This window comes from Oncorhynchus clarkii, chromosome 7 (assembly GCF_045791955.1).
Source record: "Oncorhynchus clarkii lewisi isolate Uvic-CL-2024 chromosome 7, UVic_Ocla_1.0, whole genome shotgun sequence".
In the NCBI taxonomy this organism is placed as follows: domain Eukaryota; kingdom Metazoa; phylum Chordata; class Actinopteri; order Salmoniformes; family Salmonidae; genus Oncorhynchus; species Oncorhynchus clarkii.
Window position 1 is genome coordinate 11,748,372 of NC_092153.1, and position 22,669 is coordinate 11,771,040.

Genomic DNA, 22,669 nt, shown 5'->3' on the forward strand with positions numbered 1-22,669 from the left:
CACATACAGAGTGGTTGGTTAGGGGGTAATCTCTACACAGGGCCACATACAGAGTGGTTGGTTAGAGGGTAATCTCTAAACAGGGTCACATACAGAGTGGTTGGTAAGGGGGTAATCTATACACAGGGTCACATACAGAGTGGTTTGTTAGGGGGTAATCTCTACACAGGGCCACATACAGAGTGGTTGGTTAGGGGGTAATCTCTACACAGGGTCACATACAGAGTGGTTGGTTAGGGGGTAATCTCTATACAGAGTCACATACAGAGTGGTTGGTTAGGGGGTAATCTCTAAACAGGGTCACATACAGAGTGGTTGGTAAGGGGGTAATCTCTAAACAGGGTCACATACAGAGTGGTTGGTTAGGGGGTAATCTCTACACAGGGTCACATACAGAGTGGTTGGTTAGGGGGTAATCTCTAAACAGGGTCACATACAGAGTGGTTGGTTAGGGGGTAATCTCTACACAGGGTCACATACAGAGTGGTTGGTTAGGGGGTAATCTCTAAACAGGGTCACATACAGAGTGGTTGGTTAGGGGGGTAATCGCTACACCAGGTCACATACAGAGTGGTTGGTAAGGGGGTAATCTCTACACAGGGTCACATACAGAGTGGTTGGTTAGGGGGTAATCTCTACACAAGGTCACATACAGAGTGGTTGGTTAGGGGGTAATCTCTGTACAGTGTCACATACAGAGTGGTTGGTTAGGGGGTAATCTCTATACAGAGTCACATACAGAGTGGTTGGTTAGGGGGTAATCTCTAAACAGGGTCACATACAGAGTGGTTGGTATGGGGGTAATCTCTGCACAGGGTCACATACAGAGTGGTTGGTTAGGGGGTCATCTCTAAACAGGGTCACATACAGAGTGGTTGGTTAGGGGGGTAATCTCTACACCGGGTCACATACAGAGTGGTTGGTAAGGGGGTAATCTTTACACAGGGTCACATACAGAGTGGTTGGTTAGGGGGTAATCTCTACACAGGGTCACATACAGAGTGGTTTGTTAGGGGGTAATCTCTACACAGGGTCACATACAGAGTGGTTGGTTAGGGGGTAATCTCTACACAGGGTCACATACAGAGTGGTTGGTTAGGGGGTAATCTCTGTACAGGGTCACATACAGAGTGGTTGGTTAGGGGGTAATCTCTACACAGGGTCACATACAGAGTGGTTGGTTAGGGGGTAATCTCTATACAGAGTCACATACAGAGTGGTTGGTTAGGGGGTAATCTCTAAACAGGGTCACATGCAGAGTGGTTGGTTAGGGGGGTAATCTCTACACCGGGTCACATACAGAGTGGTTGGTAAGGGGGTAATCTCTACACAGGGTCACATACAGAGTGGTTGGTTAGGGGGTAATCTCTACACAGGGTCACATACAGAGTGGTTGTTAGGGGGTAATCTCTACACAGGGTCACATACAGAGTGGTTGGTTAGGGGGTCATCTCTACACAGGGTCACATACAGAGTGGTTGGTAAGGGGGTAATCTCTACACAGGGTCACATACAGAGTGGTTTGTTAGGGGGTAATCTCTACACAGGGCCACATACAGAGTGGTTGGTTAGGGGGTAATCTCTACACAGGGTCACATACAGAGTGGTTGGTTAGGGGGTAATCTCTATACAGAGTCACATACAGAGTGGTTGGTTAGGGGGTAATCTCTAAACAGGGTCACATACAGAGTGGTTGGTAAGGGGGTAATCTCTAAACAGGGTCACATACAGAGTGGTTGGTTAGGGGGTAATCTCTACACAGGGTCACATACAGAGTGGTTGGTTAGGGGGTAATCTCTAAACAGGGTCACATACAGAGTGGTTGGTTAGGGGGTAATCTCTACACAGGGTCACATACAGAGTGGTTGGTTAGGGGGTAATCTCTAAACAGGGTCACATACAGAGTGGTTGGTTAGGGGGGTAATCGCTACACCAGGTCACATACAGAGTGGTTGGTTAGGGGGTAATCTCTACACAGGGTCACATACAGAGTGGTTGGTTAGGGGGTAATCTCTGTACAGGGTCACATACAGAGTGGTTGGTTAGGGGGTAATCTCTACACAGGGTCACATACAGAGTGGTTGGTTAGGGGGTAATCTCTATACAGAGTCACATACAGAGTGGTTGGTTAGGGGGTAATCTCTAAACAGGGTCACATACAGAGTGGTTGGTAAGGGGGTAATCTCTGCACAGGGTCACATACAGAGTGGTTGGTTAGGGGGTCATCTCTAAACAGGGTCACATGCAGAGTGGTTGGTTAGGGGGGTAATCTCTACACCGGGTCACATACAGAGTGGTTGGTAAGGGGGTAATCTCTACACAGGGTCACATACAGAGTGGTTGGTTAGGGGGTAATCTCTACACAGGGTCACATACAGAGTGGTTGGTAAGGGGGTAATCTCTACACAGGGTCACATACAGAGTGGTTTGTTAGGGGGTAATCTCTACACAGGGCCACATACAGAGTGGTTGGTTAGGGGGTAATCTCTACACAGGGTCACATACAGAGTGGTTGGTTAGGGGGTCATCTCTATACAGAGTCACATACAGAGTGGTTGGTTAGGGGGTAATCTCTAAACAGGGTCACATACAGAGTGGTTGGTAAGGGGGTAATCTCTAAACAGGGTCACATACAGAGTGGTTGGTTAGGGGGGTAATCTCTACACCGGGTCACATACAGAGTGGTTGGTAAGGGGGTCATCTCTACACAGGGTCACATACAGAGTGGTTGGTTAGGGGGTAATCTCTACACAGGGTCACATACAGAGTGGCTGTTAGGGGGTAATCTCTACACAGGGTCACATACAGAGTGGTTGATTAGGGGGTAATCTCTATACAGAGTCACATACAGAGTGGTTGGTTAGGGGGTAATCTCTAAACAGGGTCACATACAGAGTGGTTGGTAAGGGGGTAATCTCTGCACAGGGTCACATACAGAGTGGTTGGTTAGGGGGTAATCTCTAAACAGGGTCACATACAGAGTGGTTGGTTAGGGGGGTAATCTCTACACCGGGTCACATACAGAGTGGTTGGTAAGGGGGTAATCTCTACACAGGGTCACATACAGAGTGGTTGGTTAGGGGGTAATCTCTACACAGGGTCACATACAGAGTGGTTGTTAGGGGGTAATCTCTACACAGGGTCACATACAGAGTGGTTGGTTAGGGGGTCATCTCTACACAGGGTCACATACAGAGTGGTTGGTAAGGGGGTAATCTCTACACAGGGTCACATACAGAGTGGTTTGTTGGGGGGTAATCTCTACACAGGGCCACATACAGAGTGGTTGGTTAGGGGGTAATCTCTGTACAGGGTCACATACAGAGTGGTTGGTTAGGGGGTAATCTCTACACAGGGCCACATACAGAGTGGTTGGTTAGAGGGTAATCTCTAAACAGGGTCACATACAGAGTGGTTGGTAAGGGGGTAATCTATACACAGGGTCACATACAGAGTGGTTTGTTAGGGGGTAATCTCTACACAGGGCCACATACAGAGTGGTTGGTAAGGGGGTAATCTCTAAACAGGGTCACATACAGAGTGGTTGGTTAGGGGGGTAATCTCTACACCGGGTCACATACAGAGTGGTTGGTAAGGGTGTCATCTCTACACAGGGTCACATACAGAGTGGTTGGTTAGGGGGTAATCTCTACACAGGGTCACATACAGAGTGGTTGATTAGGGGGTAATCTCTATACAGAGTCACATACAGAGTGGTTGGTTAGGGGGTAATCTCTAAACAGGGTCACATACAGAGTGGTTGGTAAGGGGGTAATCTCTGCACAGGGTCACATACAGAGTGGTTGGTTAGGGGGTAATCTCTAAACAGGGTCACATACAGAGTGGTTGGTTAGGGGGGTAATCTCTACACCGGGTCACATACAGAGTGGTTGGTAAGGGGGTAATCTCTACACAGGGTCACATACAGAGTGGTTGGTTAGGGGGTAATCTCTACACAGGGTCACATACAGAGTGGTTGTTAGGGGGTAATCTCTACACAGGGTCACATACAGAGTGGTTTGTTAGGGGGTAATCTCTACACAGGGCCACATACAGAGTGGTTGGTTAGGGGGTAATCTCTACACAGGGTCACATACAGAGTGGTTGGTTAGGGGGTAATCTCTATACAGAGTCACATACAGAGTGGTTGGTTAGGGGGTAATCTCTAAACAGGGTCACATACAGAGTGGTTGGTAAGGGGGTAATCTCTAAACAGGGTCACATACAGAGTGGTTGGTTAGGGGGTAATCTCTACACAGGGTCACATACAGAGTGGTTGGTTAGGGGGTAATCTCTAAACAGGGTCACATACAGAGTGGTTGGTTAGGGGGTAATCTCTACACAGGGTCACATACAGAGTGGTTGGTTAGGGGGTAATCTCTAAACAGGGTCACATACAGAGTGGTTGGTTAGGGGGGTAATCGCTACACCAGGTCACATACAGAGTGGTTGGTTAGGGGGTAATCTCTACACAGGGTCACATACAGAGTGGTTGGTTAGGGGGTAATCTCTGTACAGGGTCACATACAGAGTGGTTGGTTAGGGGGTAATCTCTACACAGGGTCACATACAGAGTGGTTGGTTAGGGGGTAATCTCTATACAGAGTCACATACAGAGTGGTTGGTTAGGGGGTAATCTCTAAACAGGGTCACATACAGAGTGGTTGGTAAGGGGGTAATCTCTGCACAGGGTCACATACAGAGTGGTTGGTTAGGGGGTCATCTCTAAACAGGGTCACATGCAGAGTGGTTGGTTAGGGGGGTAATCTCTACACCGGGTCACATACAGAGTGGTTGGTAAGGGGGTAATCTCTACACAGGGTCACATACAGAGTGGTTGGTTAGGGGGTAATCTCTACACAGGGTCACATACAGAGTGGTTGGTAAGGGGGTAATCTCTACACAGGGTCACATACAGAGTGGTTTGTTAGGGGGTAATCTCTACACAGGGCCACATACAGAGTGGTTGGTTAGGGGGTAATCTCTACACAGGGTCACATACAGAGTGGTTGGTTAGGGGGTCATCTCTATACAGAGTCACATACAGAGTGGTTGGTTAGGGGGTAATCTCTAAACAGGGTCACATACAGAGTGGTTGGTAAGGGGGTAATCTCTAAACAGGGTCACATACAGAGTGGTTGGTTAGGGGGGTAATCTCTACACCGGGTCACATACAGAGTGGTTGGTAAGGGGGTCATCTCTACACAGGGTCACATACAGAGTGGTTGGTTAGGGGGTAATCTCTACACAGGGTCACATACAGAGTGGCTGTTAGGGGGTAATCTCTACACAGGGTCACATACAGAGTGGTTGATTAGGGGGTAATCTCTATACAGAGTCACATACAGAGTGGTTGGTTAGGGGGTAATCTCTAAACAGGGTCACATACAGAGTGGTTGGTAAGGGGGTAATCTCTGCACAGGGTCACATACAGAGTGGTTGGTTAGGGGGTAATCTCTAAACAGGGTCACATACAGAGTGGTTGGTTAGGGGGGTAATCTCTACACCGGGTCACATACAGAGTGGTTGGTAAGGGGGTAATCTCTACACAGGGTCACATACAGAGTGGTTGGTTAGGGGGTAATCTCTACACAGGGTCACATACAGAGTGGTTGTTAGGGGGTAATCTCTACACAGGGTCACATACAGAGTGGTTGGTTAGGGGGTCATCTCTACACAGGGTCACATACAGAGTGGTTGGTAAGGGGGTAATCTCTACACAGGGTCACATACAGAGTGGTTGGTTAGGGGGTAATCTCTGTACAGGGTCACATACAGAGTGGTTGGTTAGGGGGTAATCTCTACACAGGGTCACATACAGAGTGGTTGGTTAGGGGGTAATCTCTATACAGAGTCACATACAGAGTGGTTGGTTAGGGGGTAATCTCTAAACAGGGTCACATACAGAGTGGTTGGTAAGGGGGTAATCTCTGCACAGGGTCACATACAGAGTGGTTGGTTAGGGGGTCATCTCTAAACAGGGTCACATGCAGAGTGGTTGGTTAGGGGGGTAATCTCTACACCGGGTCACATACAGAGTGGTTGGTAAGGGGGTAATCTCTACACAGGGTCACATACAGAGTGGTTGGTTAGGGGGTAATCTCTACACAGGGTCACATACAGAGTGGTTGGTAAGGGGGTAATCTCTACACAGGGTCACATACAGAGTGGTTTGTTAGGGGGTAATCTCTACACAGGGCCACATACAGAGTGGTTGGTTAGGGGGTAATCTCTACACAGGGTCACATACAGAGTGGTTGGTTAGGGGGTCATCTCTATACAGAGTCACATACAGAGTGGTTGGTTAGGGGGTAATCTCTAAACAGGGTCACATACAGAGTGGTTGGTAAGGGGGTAATCTCTAAACAGGGTCACATACAGAGTGGTTGGTTAGGGGGGTAATCTCTACACCGGGTCACATACAGAGTGGTTGGTAAGGGGGTCATCTCTACACAGGGTCACATACAGAGTGGTTGGTTAGGGGGTAATCTCTACACAGGGTCACATACAGAGTGGCTGTTAGGGGGTAATCTCTACACAGGGTCACATACAGAGTGGTTGATTAGGGGGTAATCTCTATACAGAGTCACATACAGAGTGGTTGGTTAGGGGGTAATCTCTAAACAGGGTCACATACAGAGTGGTTGGTAAGGGGGTAATCTCTGCACAGGGTCACATACAGAGTGGTTGGTTAGGGGGTAATCTCTAAACAGGGTCACATACAGAGTGGTTGGTTAGGGGGGTAATCTCTACACCGGGTCACATACAGAGTGGTTGGTAAGGGGGTAATCTCTACACAGGGTCACATACAGAGTGGTTGGTTAGGGGGTAATCTCTACACAGGGTCACATACAGAGTGGTTGTTAGGGGGTAATCTCTACACAGGGTCACATACAGAGTGGTTGGTTAGGGGGTCATCTCTACACAGGGTCACATACAGAGTGGTTGGTAAGGGGGTAATCTCTACACAGGGTCACATACAGAGTGGTTTGTTGGGGGGTAATCTCTACACAGGGCCACATACAGAGTGGTTGGTTAGGGGGTAATCTCTGTACAGGGTCACATACAGAGTGGTTGGTTAGGGGGTAATCTCTACACAGGGCCACATACAGAGTGGTTGGTTAGAGGGTAATCTCTAAACAGGGTCACATACAGAGTGGTTGGTAAGGGGGTAATCTATACACAGGGTCACATACAGAGTGGTTTGTTAGGGGGTAATCTCTACACAGGGCCACATACAGAGTGGTTGGTAAGGGGGTAATCTCTAAACAGGGTCACATACAGAGTGGTTGGTTAGGGGGGTAATCTCTACACCGGGTCACATACAGAGTGGTTGGTAAGGGGGTCATCTCTACACAGGGTCACATACAGAGTGGTTGGTTAGGGGGTAATCTCTACACAGGGTCACATACAGAGTGGTTGATTAGGGGGTAATCTCTATACAGAGTCACATACAGAGTGGTTGGTTAGGGGGTAATCTCTAAACAGGGTCACATACAGAGTGGTTGGTAAGGGGGTAATCTCTGCACAGGGTCACATACAGAGTGGTTGGTTAGGGGGTAATCTCTAAACAGGGTCACATACAGAGTGGTTGGTTAGGGGGGTAATCTCTACACCGGGTCACATACAGAGTGGTTGGTAAGGGGGTAATCTCTACACAGGGTCACATACAGAGTGGTTGGTTAGGGGGTAATCTCTACACAGGGTCACATACAGAGTGGTTGTTAGGGGGTAATCTCTACACAGGGTCACATACAGAGTGGTTGGTTAGGGGGTCATCTCTACACAGGGTCACATACAGAGTGGTTGGTAAGGGGGTAATCTCTACACAGGGTCACATACAGAGTGGTTTGTTGGGGGGTAATCTCTACACAGGGCCACATACAGAGTGGTTGGTTAGTGGGTAATCTCTACACAGGGTCACATACAGAGTGGTTGGTTAGGGGGTCATCTCTATACAGAGTCACATACAGAGTGGTTGGTTAGGGGGTAATCTCTAAACAGGGTCACATACAGAGTGGTTGGTAAGGGGGTAATCTCTAAACAGGGTCACATACAGAGTGGTTGGTTAGGGGGGTAATCTCTACACCGGGTCACATACAGAGTGGTTGGTAAGGGGGTCATCTCTACACCGGGTCACATACAGAGTGGTTGTTTAGGGGGTAATCTCTACACAGGGTCACATACAGAGTGGTTGTTAGGGGGTAATCTCTACACAGGGTCACATACAGAGTGGTTGATTAGGGGGTAATCTCTACACAGGGTCACATACAGAGTGGTTGGTTAGGGGGTAATCTCTACACAGGGTCACATACAGCGTGGTTGGTTAGGGGGTAATCTCTACACAGGGTCACATACAGAGTGGTTGGTTAGGGGGTAATCTGTACACAGGGTCACATACAGAGTGGTTGGTTAGGGGGTAATCTCTAAACAGGGTCACATACAGAGTGGTTGGTAAGGGGGTAATCTCTACACAGGGTCACATACAGAGTGGTTTGTTAGGGGGTAATCTCTACACAGGGTCACATACAGAGTGGTTGGTTAGGGGGTAATCTCTATACAGAGTCACATACAGAGTGGTTGGTTAGGGGGTAATCTCTAAACAGGGTCACATACAGAGTGGTTGGTTAGGGGGTAATCTCTAAACAGGGTCACATACAGAGTGGTTGGTAAGGGGGTAATCTCTGCACAGGGTCACATACAGAGTGGTTGGTAAGGGGGTAATCTCTGCACAGGGTCACATACAGAGTGGTTGGTTAGGGGGTAATCTCTACACAGGGTCACATACAGAGTGGTTGGTTAGGGGGTAATCTCTACACAGGGTCACATACAGAGTGGTTGGTTAGGGGGTAATCTCTACACAGGGTCACATACAGAGTGGTTGGTTAGGGGGTAATCTCTGTACAGGGTCACATACAGAGTGGTTGGTTAGGGGGTAATCTCTACACAGGGCCACATACAGAGTGGTTGGTTAGAGGGTAATCTCTAAACAGGGTCACATACAGAGTGGTTGGTAAGGGGGTAATCTATACACAGGGTCACATACAGAGTGGTTTGTTAGGGGGTAATCTCTACACAGGGTCACATACAGAGTGGTTGGTTAGGGGGTAATCTCTATACAGAGTCACATACAGAGTGGTTGGTTAGGGGGTAATCTCTAAACAGGGTCACATACAGAGTGGTTGGTAAGGGGGTAATCTCTGCACAGGGTCACATACAGAGTGGTTGGTTAGGGGGGTAATCTCTAAACAGGGTCACATACAGAGTGGTTGGTTAGGGGGTAATCTCTACACCGGGTCACATACAGAGTGGTTGGTAAGGGGGTCATCTCTACACAGGGTCACATACAGAGTGGTTGTTTAGGGGGTAATCTCTACACAGGGTCACATACAGAGTGGTTGTTAGGGGGTAATCTCTACACAGGGTCACATACAGAGTGGTTGATTAGGGGGTAATCTCTACACAGGGTCACATACAGAGTGGTTGGTTAGGGGGTAATCTCTACACAGGGTCACATACAGCGTGGTTGGTTAGGGGGTAATCTCTACACAGGGTCACATACAGAGTGGTTGGTTAGGGGGTAATCTCTACACAGGGTCACATACAGAGTGGTTGGTTAGGGGGTAATCTCTACACAGGGTCACATACAGAGTGGTTGGTTAGGGGGTAATTTCTATACAGAGTCACATACAGAGTGGTTGGTTAGGGGGTAATCTCTAAACAGGGTCACATACAGAGTGGTTGGTAAGGGGGTAATTTCTGCACAGGGTCACATACAGAGTGGTTGGTTAGGGGGTAATCTCTACACAGGGTCACATACAGAGTGGTTGGTTAGGGGGTAATCTCTATACAGAGTCACATACAGAGTGGTTGGTTAGGGGGTAATCTCTACACAGGGTCACATACAGAGTGGTTGGTTAGGGGGTAATCTCTACACAGGGTCACATACAGAGTGGTTGGTTAGGGGGTAATCTCTACACAGGGTCACACACAGAGTGGTTGGTTAGGGGGTAATCTCTACACAATGTCACATACAGAGTGGTTTCTCAGTATGTGTGTTATTCTTCTGACAGTCTATAGTAATGGAATACCCCCATCCGTCGGTTAAAGTGTGTGTGTGTGTGTTATGAACGTATGACGTGTGAAGGTACACCAAACAGAGTTGTGACCCCAGGTTCTCCTCACTCACGTCTATGTGACGTCCTGGGATTGTTCTGAGAATAATCACTCACAGGGTCAGAAGTTCATGTTCAACTCTGAAGTTTTTTACCTATTCTAGGGGCTATGTCCGTATAGTATTGAAATGTCTTGAATGGCTTCCTTCCCTCTGTCCTTCCTTCCTTCCCTCCCTCCTTTAGCCGTCCACTGATCCTCCTTGGGTGAGATGAGAGAAATAAAAAGCGGTGTAATGCTACTTTTTGTCCCCTAGAGGGTGCTCTAGTCCACAGCACCTTGTCTTGCGTCAGGGAGGCAAAAAATAGTCTGGTGCTTTGACTTCATGACAAACCGTTTCTGCATTAAGCAACTTTGAGTGCCATGGTGAGGGGGTCAATTCCATTTCACTGCAGGAAGTAAACTGAAATGTACAAATTCTAATTCCATGTTGGTCTCCCAGAGAAATGCTGGGAATTAGAACTGGCATTTCTGTTGACTTTCTGAATTGACTGACTTGAAAAGGAATTGACCCCAACCCCTGGTCACGACCGAATGTTCTACTAATCCAAACAGTCCACATCCACACATTTGTGCTGATTCCCTGTGGACTGTGTCTGTTTTGACTCCCATGGCTTTTAAAACAGTGCTACAGATGTTTATTTTGAGCCTTCTGCATTTTTTCCCTCCCATGCCTTTTTAGCATGGTAGCATGCTTTCCCTAAAGATAGTTCTGTAGCTATGAGAGTGGGACACCATAAGACATGATACAAATGTAAACACTCAATAAACCTGCTCATTTCAATGGTTTGGAGTGGGTTTTTATGTTTTCATCATCATGTCCTGATGCCCACTCCTATGAGGAGCATGTTAGACTGATGGAGAGTTAACTGCTATCAATCTCCCTGTTTCAATATTGACTTAAACACACTGATGCATCTACACACACTGTTTACTGATGCATCTACACACACACTGTTTACTGATGCATCTACACACACACTGTTTACTGATGCATCTACACACACACTGTTTACTGATGCATCTACACACACACTGTTTACTGATGCATCTACACACACTGTTTACTGATGCATCTACACACACTGTTTACTGATGCATCTACACACACTGTTTACTGATGCATCTACACACACACTGTTTACTGATGCATCTACACACACACTGTTTACTGATGCATCTACACACACACTGTTTACTGATGCATCTACACACACACTGTTTATTGATGCATCTACACACACACTGTTTACTGATGCTTCTACACACACACTGTTTACTGATGCATCTACACACACTGTTTACTGATGCTTCTACACACACACTGTTTACTGATGCTTCTACACACGCACTGTTTGCTGATGCTTCTACACACACACGCGCGCGCACACACACACACACACGCACACGCACACACACACTGTTTACTGATACTTGATGCTTCTACACAAACACACACACACACACACTTAAACTGATGCACACACACAGCAACAAATTATGTACGTGTTAGCAGGGAGTGTGTGTGTGCGTGCATGTGTGCATGCGTGCATGTGTGCATGTCTGTGTGTGTGTGTGTGTGTGTGTGTGTGTGTGTGTGTGTGTGTGTGTGTGTGTGTGTGTGTGAGTGAGCAGGCCCAAGGCCCTCATGTTCTCCTCTCAGGGTTAATGGAATGGCAGTGTGTCTCAGGTGGATCATTAACAGCGTTCAGGGAGGACAGAGTTCTATAAAAGAACCTTCACAGCTGCTTTTCTTCTCTCCCTTCCTCTCTTTCTCTTGCTCTTTTTCCCTGTCTCTGTTCTACCATTCGATGTGACAGAGGTCAGTTGCTTCACTTAATTCACGGGTGAGTAGCACAACCAGGTCTGGACCTCGTCTCTCTTGACAAAGTGATTGAATCAGATGAACCTGCATGGAGAGATAAAGGAGAAACAAATAATGGTATATACTCACCTGATCTCCATCTCTCTCTCACTTCAGCCGGCCACTCCTCAGCTGCCGTTGAAGCATGTAGAAACTCCGGTAAGCCTCTCTCTTTTCATACTTCTGTGATGTTGATGATTGGTATTTGCAACAGTTATCAGCCTATACATCAGGAGGCATGTTACAGAAGCTCTGGCTTGTCTGGGCAGTGTGATGTACTGTAGTGTCAGAGGTGTCCTAATTGTATGGAGGTGACCCCAAAATAGTTATGCTTGACCCCTTGACTGTTCAGATGTGGGATCAGCTCCATAAAGCTCGTGGACAGCTGTGATGTTGTCAGACTATTTTCACGGAGGTTGACGTAAGGACACTATTAAAACACCCCCTGGAGGCAGAGAACATGGAAAGCACTGCAGTGTCTCCCACCTCACTGTTTCAGTGGACGTTGTTGAGCCATACTGTACTCTACTGTATGTACCCAGTAGACATGAGTCTGTGAACGCAGATGTCACCCAGACGTGGACTACAGCTGTAATTGTTTGCTGCTGACAGACTGACTGACTGACTGACTGACTGACTGATCAATCTGTGGATGGATGGACCCTGTGTTATTTAGGATGACTGATCAATCTGTGGATGGATGGACCCTGTGTTATTTAGGATGACTGATCAATCTGTGGATGGATGGACCCTGTGTTATTTAGGATGACTGATCAATCTGTGGATGGATGGACCCTGTGTTATTTAGGATGACTGATCAATCTGTGGATGGATGGACCCTGTGTTATTTAAGATGACTGATCAATCTGTGGATGGATGGACCCTGTGTTATTTAGGATGACTGATCAATTTGTGGATGGATGGACCCTGTGTTATTTAGGATGCAGTTACCTTATATGCACTTGTAGCATCTTTACACACAAACTGTACACATACATTTGTTTAGGGGAGAATGGGGTAAGTTGAGCCATTTTTGAATTTTCAGCATCACTCCGTCAAGAGAAATATAGGTTTCTTTCTAATAAAGATATCTACATATATTTCAGGATGTTGTGTATCCCTGGGAATAATCAGAATTCATGTAAACGTTACAGTTTTGAAAACATGGGTTGTCTGAAAAAAGTGGTCTCTTGACACAACCTACCCCGGGTTTGGTGTAAGTTGAGCTGTGGGACTGTCTACAAATATCTGTACTGAGAGATATTACCACAACCATTTTAAAACCATGTCTATCTTTATTTTCCAAACACAATCACAATCACTTTGTCTTTTAATAATCTTAAGGATATTTTAACACAGGCTTAACACTGAACAAAAATGTTCTACATTTTATTATACAATATTAACATAGGCCAGGCCCTGTTGTTACAGTACCTCATCCCAGCGATAATGTCTTTGCGTTATGCCTGGTAAGAAAACACTTCAATTTGCTCGACTTGCCATTGGCTCAACCATTAGCTCAACTTACCGCGAGGCAAACATTTTGACTATATTAGCCCACACAGCTACGAGGATGCACTTTCATGCTAGGATCAGGACCTCATATTGAAGCTTATAGAGACCCCAACTGATGTATATCTTCAAAATATCTACTTTGCTTTAAATACAAACATCATTAAACCTCTAACACAATAAATGAATTTGACTTAATTTTTGGGGACTTGACTTGCTTACCACTTTTTTCATGTGGTTTCTTCTTATAAAGACTCCATGAAATGATGACCTCTTCCTAAATATTTGGTCAAATGATACATGTTGTTTATGGTTTCCTAGAAACAAGGGTGGCTCAACTTACCGCTTTGGCTCAACTTACCCCACTCTCCCCTACTGTACACACAGTACATACTTTATACCCATGTATGGTAGGTGGAGGGAAGCTACACAGCTTGAGGTTTTTTAGAATCCCAAAGAGAGAGGAGGAGGGAGAGAGATAAAATAAGAGAAGATGGAGTGAGAGGTGGGGAGAGAGAGAGAGACGAGGAGGGAGAGAGATAAAATAAGAGAAGAGGGAGTGAGAGGTGGGGAGAGAGACAGAGAGAGGAGAAGGGAGAGAGATAAAATAAGAGAAGAGGGAGTGAGAGGTGGGGAGAGAGAGAGGAGGAGGGAGAGAGATAAAATAAGAGAAGAGGGAGTGAGAGGTGGGGAGAGAGAGAGAGACGAGGAGGGAGAGAGATACAATAAGAGAAGAGGGAGTGAGAGGTGGGGAGAGAGACAGAGAGAGGAGGAGGGAGAGAGATAAAATAAGAGAAGAGGGAGTGAGAGGTGGGGAGAGAGAGAGAGGAGGAGGGAGAGAGATACAATAAGAGAAGAGGGAGTGAGAGGTGGGGAGAGAGACAGAGAGAGGAGGAGGGAGAGAGATAAAATAAGAGAAGAGGGAGTGAGAGGTGGGGAGAGAGAGAGAGACGAGGAGGGAGAGAGATACAATAAGAGAAGAGGGAGTGAGAGGTGGGGAGAGAGAGAGAGGAGGATGGAGAGAGATACAATAAGAGAAGAGGGAGTGAGAGGTGGGGAGAGAGACAGAAAGAGGAGGAGGGAGAGAGATAAAATAAGAGAAGAGGGAGTGAGAGGTGGGGAGAGAGAGAGAGACGAGGAGGGAGAGAGATACAATAAGAGAAGAGGGAGTGAGAGGTGGGGAGAGAGACAGAGAGAGGAGGAGGGAGAGAGATACAATAAGAGAAGATGGAGTGAGAGGTGGGGAGAGAGATAGAGAGAGGAGGAGGGAGAGATACAATAAGAGAAGAGGGAGTGAGAGGTGGGGAGAGAGACAGAGAGAGGAGGAGGGAGAGAGATACAATAAGAGAAGAGGGAGTGAGAGGTGGGGAGAGAGACAGAGAGAGGAGGAGGGAGAGAGATACAATAAGAGAAGAGGGAGTGAGAGGTGGGGAGAGAGACAGAGAGAGGAGGAGGGAGAGAGATACAATAAGAAAAGAGGGAGTGAGAGGTGGGGAGAGAGACAGAGAGAGGAGGAGGGAGAGAGATAAAATAAGAGAAGAGGGAGTGAGAGGTGGGGAGAGAGAGAGAGACGAGGAGGGAGAGAGATACAATAAGAGAAGAGGGAGTGAGAGGTGGGGAGAGAGAGAGAGAGAGAGGAGGAGGGAAAGAGATAAAATAAGAGAAGAGGGAGTGAGAGGTGGGGAGAGAGAAAGAGAGGGGGGGTGAGAGAGAGAGTGAGGGACTGTGAGTCTGTGTGTGAGAGAGAGAGTGAGAGTGTGTGTGTGTGAGAGAGAGAGAGAGAGAGACGGGGGGGGGGGAGAGAGAGTGAGGGACTGTGAGTCTGTGTGTGAGAGAGAGAGTGAGAGTGTGTGTGTGTGTGAGAGAGAGAGAGAGAGAGGGGGGGAGAGAGAGAGTGAGGGACTGTGAGTCTGTGTGTGAGAGAGAGAGTGAGAGTGTGTGTGTGTGAAAGAGAGAGAGAGGGGGGGGGGGGGGGGTGAGAGAGAGAGTGAGGGACTGTGAGTCTGTGTGTGAGAGAGAGAGTGAGAGTGTGTGTGTGTGAGAGAGAGAGAGAGAGAGGGGGGGGGGTGAGAGAGAGAGTGAGGGACTGTGAGTCTGTGTGTGAGAGAGAGAGTGAGAGTGTGTGTGTGTGAGAGAGAGAGAGAGAGAGAGAGGGGGGGGGGGGCAGACAGTAGGTTGGATGTTCTGGTTTATAAGGCTTAGGGTTAGACAACGAGACAGAAAGCTGGTGACAGTGGACTAAAAACAGGAGAGCGTGTGACATGGTGTCCCTGAAAAGCTTCCAGGTTCATCCCAAAATGTCAGATTAGGAGGAGGAGGGAGTTTAGTGTTCCTATTATAGAATTACAGAGACAGCAGTACTAACGCTTTAGAGAGAGGAAGTGATGGTGGAATATTTATTTGGTTAGCCAATAGGAGATGTCCTATCCATAGTTGTTGTGAGTGAGAGCATCCCATTGTGCCTGTAATTGAGTCAGTGTGGTGCGGCCAGGTCAGGCCAAATGCACCCTGGGTAGATTTTTTAAATTGTATTATTTTTTTACCCCCTTTTTCGTGGTATCCAATTGGTAGTAGTTACTGTCTCGTCTCATCGCTACAAATCCCGTACGGACTCGGGAGAGACGAAGGTCGAGAGCCATGCGTCCTCCAAAACACAACCCAACCAAGCCGCACTGATTCTTAACCCAGCGCGCATCCAACCCGGAAGCCAGCCGCACCAATGTGTCGGCGGAAACACTGTACACCTGGCCACCTGGTCAGTGTGCACTGTGCCCAGCCCGCCACAGGAGACGCTAGTGAGCGATGAGACAAGGATATCCCTACCGGCCAAACCCTCCCTAACCCGGACGACGCTAAGCCAATTGTGCGTCGCCCCACCTCCCGGTCGCGGCCCGCTGCGACAGAGCCTGGGCTCGAACCCAGAGTCTCTGGTGGCACAGCTAGCCCGGGGTGCAGTGCCTTAGACCACTGTGCCACCTGGGAGGCTCTGGGTCGATTTAAGTCACACTTACTGTAGCTCCAGACGCAGTCCCTGGGATGGCTCTGACGTGATTGGTGAGGAGAGGAGAGGAGAGGAGAGGAGAGGAGAGGAGAGGAGAGGAGGAGATGAGGAGAGTTGAAGAGAAGAGAGTAGAGCTTAGGAGAGGAGAGCTGAGGGAGGAGAGGAGATGAGAGGAGTTGAAGAGAAGATAGGAGAGCTGAGGGAGGAGAGGAGATGAGAGGAGTTGAAGAGAAGATGGGAGAGCTGAGGGAGGAGAGGAGAAGATGAAAGGAGTTGAAGAGGATAAGAGAGCTGAGGAGAGGAGAGGAGAGGATGAGCACATTTTGGTTTTTGCCCTGGCACTATACAGCTGATTCAAATCATCAAAGCTATTTGAACCAGCTGTGTAGTGCTGGTGGGGATGACGACACACATGAACCTAACACACATGAACCTAATACACATTAACCTAACACACATTAATCTAACACACATTAACCTAACACACATGAACCTAACACACATTTACCTAACATACATTAACCTAACACACATTAACCTAACACAAATGTACCTAACACACATTAACCTAACACAAATGTACCTAACACACATTAACCTAACACAAATGTACCTAACACACATTAACCTAACACAAATGTACCTTACACACATTAACCTAACACAAATGTACCTAACACACATTAACCTAACACACATTAACCTAACACACATTAACCTAACACACATTAACCTAACACAAATGTACCTAACACACATTAACCTAACACAAATGTACCTAACACACATTAACCTAACACAAATGTACCTAACACACATTAACCTAACACACATTAACCTAACACACATTAACCTAACACAAATGTACCTAACACACATTAACCTAACACACATTAACCTAACACAAATGTACCTAACACACATTAACCTAACACAAATGTACCTGACACACATTAACCTAACACAAATGTACCTAACACACATTAACCTAACACAAATGTACCTAACACACATTAACCTAACACAAATGTACCTAACACACATTAACCTAACACACATTAACCTAACACACATGAACCTAACACACATTTACCTAACACACATTAACCCAACACACATGAACCTAATACACATTTACCTAACACACATTAACCTAACACACATTAACCTAACACACATTAACCTAACACACATCAACCTAACACACATTAACCTAACACAAATGTACCTAACACACATTAACCTAACACAAATGTACCTAACACACATTAACCTAACACAAATGTACCTAACACACATTAACCTAACACAAATGTACCTAACACACATTAACCTAACACACATTTACCTAACACACATTAACCTAACACACATTAACCTAACACAAATGTACCTAACACACATTAACCTAACACACATTAACCTAACACACATTAACCTAACACACATTTACCTAACACACATTAACCTAACCCACATTAACCTAACACACATAAACCTAACACACATTAACCTAACACACATTAACCTAACACACATCAACCTAACACACATCAACCTAACACAAATGTACCTAACACACATTAACCTAACACAAATGTACCTAACACACATTAACCTAACACACATTAACCTAACACACATTAACCTAACACACATTTACCTAACACACATTAACCTAACACACATTAACCTAACACACATGAACCTAACACACATGAACCTAACACAAATGTACCTAACACACATTAACCTAACACAAATGTACCTAACACACATTAACCTAACACAAATGTACCTAACACACATTAACCTAACACAAATGTACCTAACACACATTAACCTAACACAAATGTACCTAACACACATTAACCTAACACAAATGTACCTAACACACATTAACCTAACACACATTAACCTAACACACATTAACCTAACACAAATGTACCTAACACACATTAACCTAACACACATTAACCTAACACACATTTACCTAACACACATTAACCTAACACACATTAACCTAACACACATGAACCTAACACAAATGTACCTAACACACATTAACCTAACACAAATGTACCTAACACACATTAACCTAACACAAATGTACCTAACACACATTAACCTAACACAAATGTACCTAACACACATTAACCTAACACAAATGTACCTAACACACATTAACCTAACACAAATGTACCTAACACACATTAACCTAACACACATTAACCTAACACACATTAACCTAACACACATTTACCTAACACACATTAACCTAACACACATTAACCTAACACACATGAACCTAACACACATTAACCTAATACACATTAACCTAACACACATTAACCTAACACACATTTACCTAACACACATTTACCTAACACACATTAACCTAACACACATTAACCTAACACAAATGTACCTAACACACATTAACCTAACACACATGAACCTAACACACATTAACCTAATACACATTAACCTAACACACATTAACCTAACACAAATTAACCTAACACACATTAACCTAACACACATTAACCTAACACACATGAACCTAACACACATTAACCTAATACACATTAACCTAACACACATTAACCTAACACACATTTACCTAACACACATTTACCTAACACACATTAACCTAACACACATTAACCTAACACAAATGTACCTAACACACATTAACCTAACACACATGAACCTAACACACATTAACCTAATACACATTAACCTAACACACATTAACCTAACACAAATTAACCTAACACACATTAACCTAACACACATTTACCTAACACACATTAACCTAACACAAATGTACCTAACACACATTAACCTAACACACATGAACCTAACACACATTAACCTAACACACATTAACCTAACACAAATTAACCTAACACACATTAACCTAACACACATTTACCTAACACACATTTACCTAACACACATTCACCTAACACACATCCACATAACACAGTGGTTCCTCCTCCTCCTCACTGTTTGTGACACTAGGAAGCACACTTTAGAGAGAGAAAATCATCTGGTTTCAGTGGTCTCCTGTATTCCTCAGCTCTTCCCCTCTCTCTGACCTCAGTCAGCACTGGAGGAAAGTAGTTCTGCTCTCAACTCTGAATCCCTGGTATATAAGAGCATCAGTGTTATAGGGAGCAGTCAGGGTTACACATATATACGATAGAGGGAAACACCAGCTCTCTCTGGAATTACTCTGGAAATGTGTAATTGGTAGCTAAGGGTCAACGGATGGGTTTCGGGAAGAGTGTTAGCCAACAAACGACCTCTCGTAGTCCCACTGTTCCAAGGCATTCACACTAGCACAATGTGGTGGTGTCACTTTACAATAAGTACATTTAATTAACTTGGAGACGTAGTAGTATTTAGAGGGGGACCACACGCACACACACACACACACACACACACACACACACACACACACAGAGAGAGAGAGAGAGAGAGAGAGAGAGAGAGAGAGAGAGAGAGAGAGAGAGAGAGAGAGAGAGAGAGAGAGAGAGAGAGAGGGAGGAAGAGAGAGAGAGGGAGAGGGAGAGGGAGGGAGAGAGAGAGAGGGAGAGAGTGAGAGAGGGAGAGAGGGAGAGAGAGAGAGAGAGGGAGAGAGAGAGAGAGAGAGAGAGAGAGAGAGATAGAGAGAGAGGGAGGAAGAGAGAGAGAGAGAGAGAGAGGGAGAGAGGGAGAGAGGGAGAGAGAAAGAAGAAATAATGAGGCATAATAAGAAAGAGGGAAGGGAGAAACCAAAAGTGGGCGGGAGAGGAGAAAGAATAAGCACTAAAGGGAAAGACAAACGAGAGGCACGGAGGAGAAGAATAGCGTTAAAGACTGAGAGCGTTAAAGACTGAGCTGGAACCTGTTTTGGGGGGAGCTGAGACTTTTTGAGGAGAGAGTCCCATCATGACAAAGGAATAAACAAAAAAGAACAAACTGGACATATACAACAAGATCTTCGTCGTCTCTTGGAAGGAAACGAATATGGATATTAGACTCCAGGTGTTTCTCTGTGATTGACAACCAAGGCGTTTGGTCATTGAAGCTTTCCCCAGGGCGATAGGGTGAACAAAGAAGGGCTAGAGCGAGAGGGACCCTGGTCCAGACCAGACCAGTCCAGCCATGACCTCAGGTGGCGCCCTCCGCAGGCGCCTCACCTCCTTCCGCAATTCCTGGAGGCGGAGTGCTGAGTACCTATTTAAGGTAGGCCACGCCCACTCTGGAAGTGTACCTGGTGGGATGACGAGCAAATCTGGCTTTTTAGTGTATGTTTCCCTGCTGTCAAACACACTACTTTGTATTTGGGTGTATTTAGGGGATCTAGGGTGCCTTGAGGAATGGCATATGAAGTTGTATGTTTTGGGTGAAATTCCCCTTTAATAATGAGTTTGTCCTTATGTTGTTGCATTACCCAATGGCAACAGACGTCAGCTCAATGTCTAGTTTTGATTTATATTTGGTTGAGTTGTCAACTATTGTGAATTCAATGTGAAATCACAAAAACATTTCACCATGTCATTGGTTTTAGGTTAAACTTTGTTTTCCACGTTTTGTGTGTCTTTTTCCTGTCTCTCTGTGTGTTGTGGTCTTACATTGAATGTCTTCCTCCTGTTTCTCTGTGTGTTGTGGTCTTACATTGAATGTCTTCCTCCTGTCTCTCTGTGTGTTGTGGTCTTACATTGAATGTCTTTTTCCCGTCTCTCTGTGTGTTGTGGTCTTACATTGAATGTCTTTTTCCTGTCTCTCTGTGTGTTGTGGTCTTACATTGAATGTCTTCCTCCTGTCTCTCTGTGTGTTGTGGTCTTACATTGAATGTCTTTTTCCTGTCTCTCTGTGTGTTGTGGTCTTACATTGAATGTCTTCCTCCTGTCTCTCTGTGTGTTGTGGTCTTACATTGAATGTCTTCCTCCTGTCTCTCTGTGTGTTGTGGTCTTACATTGAATGTCTTCCTCCTGTCTCTCTGTGTGTTGTGGTCTTACATTGAATGTCTTCCTCCTGTCTCTCTGTGTGTTGTGGTCTTACATTGAATGTCTTCCTCCTGTCTCTCTGTGTGTTGTGGTCTTACATTGAATGTCTTCCTCCTGTCTCTCTGTGTGTTGTGGTCTTACATTGAATGTCTTCCTCCTGTCTCTCTGTGTGTTGTGGTCTTACATTGAATGTCTTCCTCCTGTCTCTCTGTGTGTTGTGGTCTTACATTGAATGTCTTTTTCCTGTCTCTCTGTGTGTTGTGGTCTTACATTGAATGTCTTCCTCCTGTCTCTCTGTGTGTTGTGGTCTTACATTGAATGTCTTCCTCCTGTCTCTCTGTGTGTTGTGGTCTTACATTGAATGTCTTCCTCCTGTCTCTCTGTGTGTTGTGGTCTTACATTGAATGTCTTCCTCCTGTCTCTCTGTGTGTTGTGGTCTTACATTGAATGTCTTCCTCCTGTCTCTCTGTGTGTTGTGGTCTTACATTGAATGTCTTCCTCCTGTCTCTCTGTGTGTTGTGGTCTTACATTGAATGTCTTTTTCCTGTCTCTCTGTGTGTTGTGGTCTTACATTGAATGTCTTCCTCCTGTCTCTCTGTGTGTTGTGGTCTTACATTGAATGTCTTCCTCCTGTCTCTCTGTGTGTTGTGGTCTTACATTGAATGTCTTCCTCCTGTCTCTCTGTGTGTTGTGGTCTTACATTGAATGTCTTCCTCCTGTCTCTCTGTGTGTTGTGGTCTTACATTGAATGTCTTCCTCCTGTCTCTCTGTGTGTTGTGGTCTTACATTGAATGTCTTCCTCCTGTCTCTCTGTGTGTTGTGGTCTTACATTGAATGTCTTCCTCCTGTCTCTCTGTGTGTTGTGGTCTTAGATTTAATGTCTTCCTCCTGTCTCTCTGTGTGTTGTGGTCTTACATTGAATGTCTTCCTCCTGTCTCTCTGTGTGTTGTGGTCTTACATTGAATGTCTTCCTCCTGTCTCTCTGTGTGTTGTGGTCTTACATTGAATGTCTTCCTCCTGTCTCTCTGTGTGTTGTGGTCTTACATTGAATGTCTTCCTCCTGTCTCTCTGTGTGTTGTGGTCTTACATTGAATGTCTTCCTCCTGTCTCTCTGTGTGT

General features: G+C 45.7%; 1 protein-coding gene across 5 annotated transcripts in view; it reads left to right on the forward strand.

The window, feature by feature from the left end:
- Positions 1-22,669, forward strand: part of LOC139412871 (tensin-1-like) — a 192,228-nt gene that overhangs the window by 88,502 nt on the left and 81,057 nt on the right. For 3 of the 5 annotated variants that reach the window (XM_071159664.1, XM_071159662.1, XM_071159663.1), the window contains exon 3: positions 12,155-12,196. Coding sequence is in view for 2 of the 5 variants with exons in the window: in XM_071159660.1 (XP_071015761.1) it covers positions 10,359-10,379; positions 11,994-12,020; positions 12,155-12,196 (90 nt within the window). In the remaining 3 variants the exon portion in view is untranslated. Of the gene's footprint in view, positions 1-10,358; positions 10,380-11,993; positions 12,021-12,154; positions 12,197-20,670; positions 20,787-22,669 lie in introns of those variants that run through there. The other 2 variants (XM_071159660.1, XM_071159661.1) reach the window with 2 other exon arrangements.